The following is an 8,277-nucleotide window of genomic DNA, read 5'->3' on the forward strand; positions in this document are numbered from 1 at the left end:
CGTCTCCCATGCACACAGCTTAGCCTTTCCATATCCCTAAGTCTCCTCCAGTGACCTTTACTGTAACGATAAAGATAGCTCTGGGCTCATAGAGAGGGATGTGGAGGATTTGCAAAAAAGAGGACATTTATGAAAATCTTTCTTGAAGTCTGTCTTAGAAATCCTTAAGAGACATGAAGGAAAGGGCAGTGAGTCAGTATATGGAGAGGACACACTGAGACTCTGATATGGATGGAATGCTCAGAAAAATACCAGTCTATATGTGCATATGTAATGCAAAGTAGAAAGCCAGTCGCAGGTCTCTATTGAAGTTGTCTGCTCTCCAGACGTACACAGAGCATAAAGGCATTTGAGGAAGACTTACTTGTGATTCACTCAGCATATAAAAGTTGACATTGAAATGACCTTCTGTATAGAATCTAGTTGCTATTTAAAAGGTACGTATGAGACAATACATTTTCTACATATGTCATTTTTATGTCAGAACGGGCGAATCTGATAAATGAGGATGGAATGCACACCAAAGGCTTGTATGAAGGTTTGGCCCCATGACTGTAAAAAAAAACAAAAAAAATGTTTTCATTCTGGCCCTCATGATTATGATTATGTTTACAAAGTTGCATCGTGTTTACTTACTGACTGTTTTTTCGTAGCGAACATCCATATCTCCTCTCTTTTCTGACTTCCTGAATGAAGCTGTTGTGCACTAATTTCGCTTCAGTTTTAGGTGGTTATTTGTCACTACGTGTGGTTTGAAGGATTGATTTTCTCTCCCTCCTGCTACATTGATGAAACCCCTCCTGGAGGTTCCTCTGGGAATTCATCTTGCGCTGATAACTTTGAGCTATCTTATCTGGTCACTGTTCAAACAAGAGTGAATGCTCAGATTTGCTTCAGGTGTTTGTCTCTTCATGGGTCCATTTCATCTTGTTTTTTTGTTCAAGGTTAAAGCCTGATTGATGTGGTTGATTTTTTTTGCTGTTTTTGTCCAGCCATGTTGAAGCTTGTGCCCACTTTCATGTTTAGAAAGTACTTCTTGTAGGGTGATACTCTGTAGATTTCGGGTTAGAACTTGTTACATTTCTACATTTTATCTTGCTTACTTTTAGCCCTAATCATCAATAAAAAATGTGAGGAAGCCATTGGAAGAAAGAAAAAAAAATTATAAAACTGACAAATCCTGACTTAAATTTTGGGGTATTTCACCTTCTAATTATAAAACCTGACACAATCCTGGCAAAGATTTGTCCACGGGGCATGGATTCTCAATTTGTCATGCTGCTTTGAACTGTCACTATTCCACTGGCGGTGCAAAGATCATAAACCTGTAAAACTTCAGAGCACAGGATGCGAATGAGGGTGACTAAGCACAGCGGAGGCCCCTCACTAGTCTCTACACAGTCTGGCCTATAGTCAACACTATCTTATCTCGTGAGGGGGGCAAGTCTGGGCTGGAACGGCAGGGAAGCAGAGCCGCGTGGCTTCAGTGGGAAAAACTTTACTTAGAAATCCTACATGATCAACAGATCTATTTCTCAGAAGCTGTTATTATACTAAATGTTTGACTAATTGATTCATTATTTTTACCGCTCCGCCACCAATCAGGGAGCCGTAGTAAATATAGTTCTCATCTGTTATTTCTCTGCTTTTGTTTGCATCTAGTTTGTTTCAGAGCAGTAATAATAATAATTCTGTCTTGTGTTGTCATGCATTATGTTCACAATTGTACAAATGGAAGTTTCCCCCCCTTTGCTCCCCTCTGTACTCTCCACCATTGTTTGTAAGAGAGCAAGACCTGACCTGCAGCCATACAATCCATCAGCATTAGTCCCACACAGTCTCCAGACTAAACACACTCTCATTACAGTGGCTGTAAGTGCCTGCAGGGCTCTTCCTCCACACAAGTTTATTAATACAAGACACAATGTACAATACAAAACTAGGTACGGCACTCTCACAGTAAACATGGCTCCGATGCTGCCGGTATATAATTAAAGGATTTAAATGGCCTGAGCTTATGGGGAATGACATGGCAATATGATTACTGGCATACATACCGTACTGCATGTAAGGCAGATTCGCTCCAGGATGATGTCATCTCCTTCAGGCCATTGTAGATACCCGTTGCTTTGTGGGACATGTCGGTTACTGTGAAGAGAGAGAAAAAAAAAGAGAGAGACAGGAAGTGTGACCGGGAAAACCTTTCACGCTTTCTTACAGTTGTCACCTGTAAAGAGGCTGTTTGTGTAGTCAGCTAATGAAAGTCTAATTCACATATCCCACATTGCCTCAGTCATTTAGTATTCAGTTACTTCCTGCTCCCACTCATGTCTCATCGGCTACAGAAAAATGTTTGTCCCCCCCTCTGGGTTTAATGCTGGAAAGGTTGTTGGATTTGTTAGTATGCAGACACTTTGCCTAAGAAGAAGTTTAGTCTTATTCTAAAAGTATCTCTTTGCATTATGATTAGCAGAAGTACATACTTGTGTGTTTACGAACACAAACTGTACTTTTGGTATTACTCTGCATAATAATTGAATTGAATTATAAAACAGTGGTGAAATAGCATTAACAATACAAGTACCTCCCCATTGCACTGGTAATTTAAAATTGCTGACTGATGTTTGAGTGCTTGACTGAAGAAAGGGTTTGTGACTGAGGAGTTGTTGACAGGGGTGTGTCTATGAATGAGTCGTTTGACATAGAATTGAATGCTGATTGTACCCTTTCCCACTGGAGAAAAACAGCCAGATGTTAGTGGGTGTTAGTGGGTTTTTTTGTCTTGTGTGAAAGGACCTTTAGAAACCTGTTCTCCAAGTATTTTTTAGTTGCATAAAACTTAAGCAAAGTGGTGCCATTGTTTATGTGGGCAGCCCCCCTAATAAGCTTATATAGTATACGCATAGTATATAGTATATAGCTTATATTTCCAACATAAACTGTGTGTAAAGAGTGTGTTTTCTCCCTTTATTTCAGTTGAAGGGTTGTTACACAGTACATCAACAGCTTTGGCCCCCAATTGTGTTTGTGTATCCCTGCGACAAACATTTCCAGTGCAGTCCTCAAACGTGCAGCTGTTTACATTCACAACAAGATACTCCAGTCTCAAGTATCCGCTAAGCATCAGACCTTGAGAGACAGAGGCCACATCAAGGAGGTCAACAAAGAACCTGACACCTTGGAGATACATTTGCATTGAGTCGAGAATGTAAAGCAACAACGGGGGGCATAAAATGGCCTCGGGGGCACCAAACACTTAAGTGATAAAACAACAACCTCCAAACTGCTGTGAGATCCTCCTTATTGTCAAAACCTTTCTTATCTGGAAAGAAAAAAGAAGAAGAAGAAGAGGGAGGAAGACAGCGTGAGCTTTGAGGAATGAGGCCAAAAAGAATGCCGGGCCAGCTGACAAAGCTCATTTTAGTATCATCTCACAAGTTAAGAAAACAAAATGGGTTCTATAAACGTGCAGACTATAAATCTTCAGATTCATAAGTTGATATTGGGTTTCCCCTCCAGCCAAAGCCTGGATCAAGACGGCTATGAGTCTGTATGGAAAGAGACATCAGTGTCCTAAAGTACTTGCAAACTTGTTACAAAAACTCTACACTACATTACCATTAAGTGACAGCACTATATGGGCTCCAAAACCCCAGTTTACTGCGTGACAATAAACATCGTAACCCGAGCGTACTCATGAACGTGTCTGTCAAGTGAAAAGTTCATATTCATGTGCTGTACCAAAACAACACCCCCCCCCTTCCCTCCCTTCTCCCCCTGCTCCACCCCCACCTAACCTCTTCTCCACCCATTGTGAAGCCATCAGATAGTGGCTTCCAGAAGTCCACACCTGTCTCAGGGCTATGTAGAGGAGATGGATCCATGCATTTTGAGCATCAGATAGCCTCCAGCAAGGGGTTAGTATTGATCTAACGCTTCACTGGCCCTTTGTGAGTGCAGCAGCTGCTTTGGGGGGCTTTTAGATAAGCAATGCAAAGACAATTGTTTCTCCTGAATCCCCCTTTCACAGTGTTCGTACATGAAAACCATCACTTAATTCAACACTCCATCGCTCTGGAATAAAATGTCCTCTCCCTTGATACACAAAAAAACAGCAAATAAGCATTAAAATATCTGCCTTTGGGGTATTGGAAAGTGTATTGGAAATCACACAGCTCTCTGGATTTTTACTGTTTAATCATATGTAATCTCTAGAGTGAAAATGAAATAAAAACACCACATGTACAAGTATCCCACAGTTCTCTCTCTCTCTCTCTCTCTCTTCCTCCTTTCTCAGTCTGATCAGTCACTGAATGAGGTGGGATGGGAGGAAGAGGAAGGGGAGGAGTGGGGGGTATGTGTGCATCTGTGTGAGGCAGGCATGGCGATGAGACCCTCCCTAAGATGACTCATAGGCTGCATGGGCTGACACCAACACCTCATTCACAGCCAATAATGAGCCATGCTAATGAGCAGGACAGCCACCCTGCGTGCTCATCATTAAGCAGTCTTGTGATTCATATCCAGCCTGAAACAGTCACATAGAAAGATATAAGAACACTAGTTGGTGCCAACAAGGAAGACATATCTATAGACAAGAAAAAATATAAGGATTTTGTTTTAAAATCACACCTGTGTTATGTTGCACAATTGTCTGACTAGTTCCTATAACGCATTGCTGATATGTATTCAGCATGTGCTTGCAAAATATACCTATAGAATATCAGGTAATTTGAAATAACCTGTTCTAGCCTTGTTGGTCAGAGGATCAAATGTCACTTTAGTGAATCCAACAGAATAATATTTAAAAAAAACATGCTTTTGCATGTGCCATCCTCCAAAGACGTGACACACACACATGACACATAAGGCTATATCTGATAAGGCTTAATCAGCACAGGGTGGTCATGATAAAGCATTTCAGCCCTATCTCTGTCTGGGAGAGAGACACACAGAGACAGGGGGTTGCCTCACTGTTCCAAGGATGGAAAAGCAAGAGCCCCTCTATCTCAGCATTTCTCTCCCTCAAACAGCGTTGTCTCCTTTCCCCCTCTGTGCCTCTTTTTCCTACTCCATCTCTCTCTCTCTCTCGTCTTTCTCTCTCTGTATCAGTAGAGACACTTCTTAAGCCCCAGCTGGGGAAAATACGGTGGCTGGGTGTGGGGGGAGGGTTTCAAAAGGGTAAGTGATTGCCCTCTAGGGGACGAAGCGGAGAGAAAAAAGCAGGATGCCTTATCGCCCCAGCCTCCAATAGCACTGCTGGCTACCACCCAGAGTTGAGGGGGGGGGGGCGGCGTATAGAGCAAAGGAGGGTTGAAGGGGGTGCAGGAGACGCCAGCTAGATGCTGCACTGCCTCTTGACACAGCAAACTCAGCAGGGTGCCTACCCTGGCAGTATGGGCTCAACTCTAAGCGGCACAGACGAATGTTACCATCTGAATGGGTGTTATTGCCTTAATTGCATGATAATGTTCTACATTAGCATCCATTCAAATGGTTAAAAAAATGGCATGTGTTTGTACTCACTTTATGATTCTGGGGTTTATGTGATTTTTTAATATAAAAGTGTCAGCTCAATTAGCCTACATAAATTATCAATTTGTGTGCTTGAAGTGTTTCCTTAGAGCTGCAGGGAGGGTGTATGGGCTGCTGCAGGTGTTTTGGGTGCTCACACCCTACAAAAAGGATCCCTATCGCAGAATGTACTACTGACCTATTTCCTTCATTCAAATACAGACAGGGAAATAAACAAGGAGCAAGCCACATTAAAAAAACACGAACTAAAAAAAAAAAAAAAAAACAAAAACCATAACACGTGGCATCTCATAGATATGTGTAAAAAGCACTATGATTTGATAAGGTTAATAATAACATGGTCTCCCTCTAAAGCTATTACCAGCTGCTAAAATCCTTCTACAGCAGCAGACAAGCAGACGCACCGGCGCATCCAGGCGTCTGCAACAGTGTCCAAGCGCCACCTTCAGTATTCAACCTCAGGGAGGAAAATACAAAAAGCAAACAATCACACAGCCTACATATATTCCACTGGATACATTTACAGCAGTGCGTCTGTCTGTCTGGTGAATAATCTAGCGCATTTTGAAAGGAGAAATAAGAAAACAGGCTTTAATCTTATGTGCGCTTTCTGTGCGTAATGCTCATCTCAGCAGCGCATAGCGCTAACTGTGTGTTTAATATGCCTGTCTCGCCCGGCGTGTTGCCCCAGACACTGTGTACCACAAATCCCCACCTCCACTCCAACGAGAGGGAGGAATAAAAGGGTTAAGGGGAGTCTTGGATGGAGTCTGCTGGGCGGAGTGGAAGGGACGTGATTGGATGACTGTCTGTGACGCAGGGGACATGAAAAAGCTGATAACTAGTTAAGAAGGGTGTTTCTAACTCTGGAAAAAGAGTGCAGAGCTTGAGAGACATTACGCAGAGGACGTGGACGAACCGGCGCATACACAGAGAGCTGAGCCGCCTTTGGCAGTGTGGGGCTGATAGACACTGCACTCCGGAAACAAAAGTGACTTGGAACAGAGGGACAATGGTGCAGCACACGGACAACAGCGAGACGGATGGCAGCATGTCCAGGGAGGCTACTGATTCAGAGGAGAGTGAATTTATGGCATGCAGCCCCGTACCGATAAACCCGGACTGGTGCAAGACAGCCACCGGTCACATCAAGAGACCCATGAATGCATTTATGGTCTGGTCCAAAATCGAGAGGAGAAAGATAATGGAGCAGTCACCGGACATGCACAATGCAGAGATTTCCAAGCGCCTGGGGAAGAGGTGGAAGATGCTCAAGGACAGCGAAAAGATCCCGTTTATCAGAGAAGCCGAGAGGCTGCGGCTAAAACACATGGCTGACTACCCTGACTACAAGTACAGACCCAAGAAAAAACCAAAGCTCGACAGTTCTAAATCATCAGCACCGTCTCCGGAGAAGTGCGGTAAAATTGCAAAGACTCCCAGCAAGAAGTGCTCAAAGATAAAGACTAAGAGCGGCTCCAAGTCCTCTCACGGCTACGGAGAGGAGTGTGTGTTTCCCAGCTTAAAAGTTACAAAGACTGTAAAAAGTGAGCTCACCGATGAGGATGATGATGACGAGTACGAAGAGGACTACCGGATGGGAATTAAGTCCGGGGAGGAGGAGCGCCTGAGGCCGTACAACGTAGCCAAAGTTCCCGCAAGCCCAACTTTGAGCTCCTCGGCCGAGTCCGAGGGGACGAGCATGTACGAAGAAGTGCGGAACAACAACAGACTCTTTTACAATATCAAAAGCATTACAAAGCAGAGCACATTGCACGCTGCTTCCGTCTCACCAGCATCCTCCAGGTCGGTCTCCACATCATCCTCCTCCTCGTCCAGCAGCAGCTCCTCTTCCGGCGAGGACGCGGACGATTTGCTGTTTGACTTTAGTTTAAATTTCGCTCCCAGCGCTCCAGGCTCGGAGCTGGGCAACCCCAATTCAGGAAACCTCTCCCTGTCTCTAGTGGATAAGGACCTGGACTCGTTCAGTGAGGGCAGCCTGGGCTCTCACTTTGAATTCCCAGACTACTGCACGCCTGAACTCAGTGAGATGATTGCCGGGGACTGGCTGGAGGCGAACTTTTCCGACCTGGTCTTCACATACTGAGAAAAAAAAACAGTTTCTCTAGTAATAACAGAGAAGGGAGATATGAAATTATATGTGTCCTGGTCAAATTGTCCCTATAGCCCTGCCTCCTGTGGGTTTTTTTTCACAAGGGTCCTGGAGAAAGGAGGAGGACCAGGAGGTGAGGTGAGGTTTGAGGAATGAGATGCTTATGAAGCCGGTAGCAAAAAAAAAAAAAAGCAAAGTCTGCAGACTTTTTTTTATCTGGCAGCATGACAGGGTTTTATGGATTTTTTCCCTCGTAGGTCTGCATTTACTGTTCAAGCTTAAATGGGCCACAAAGGGAAAAATACGTGAACTTCTATGCATCTTATCCTCTTAAAACTAAAAAAAATAAAAACTGCAGGGAGCTGAACACGGACTGTGGACTGACTCAAAGCAAATCTGTGAACTGACAATTGTTCAGGATGTTACTTTACAACGGTTTATGTAATTTCTAAATGCCGCAAATGTTTGTTTTTTGTTTTTTTTTGTTTTGTTTTTGTAACTGATTCCGTTTACCTCCTGGTTTGGAAAATTTAAAGCAGCCTAAACCTCTGCAGAATACAGGTGTGGAGGAAACATTTTGATACATAACAGACCTCATCTTTTTAAAAGAAAAGTAAGATATTTTCAGG

General features: G+C 43.5%; 1 protein-coding gene across 1 annotated transcript; it reads left to right on the top strand.

Moving 5' to 3' along the window:
• The first annotated feature begins 6,415 nt into the window (after positions 1-6,415).
• Positions 6,416-7,985, top strand: sox11a (SRY-box transcription factor 11a). The gene has a single exon (XM_028396359.1). The coding sequence runs from the start codon at positions 6,548-6,550 to the stop codon at positions 7,640-7,642; it is 1,095 nt and encodes a 364-aa protein (XP_028252160.1). The 5' UTR covers positions 6,416-6,547; the 3' UTR covers positions 7,643-7,985.
• Positions 7,986-8,277: the final 292 nt, after the last annotated feature.

The sequence above is a fragment of the Parambassis ranga genome, chromosome 22 (assembly GCF_900634625.1).
Source record: "Parambassis ranga chromosome 22, fParRan2.1, whole genome shotgun sequence".
NCBI classification, from domain to species: domain Eukaryota; kingdom Metazoa; phylum Chordata; class Actinopteri; family Ambassidae; genus Parambassis; species Parambassis ranga.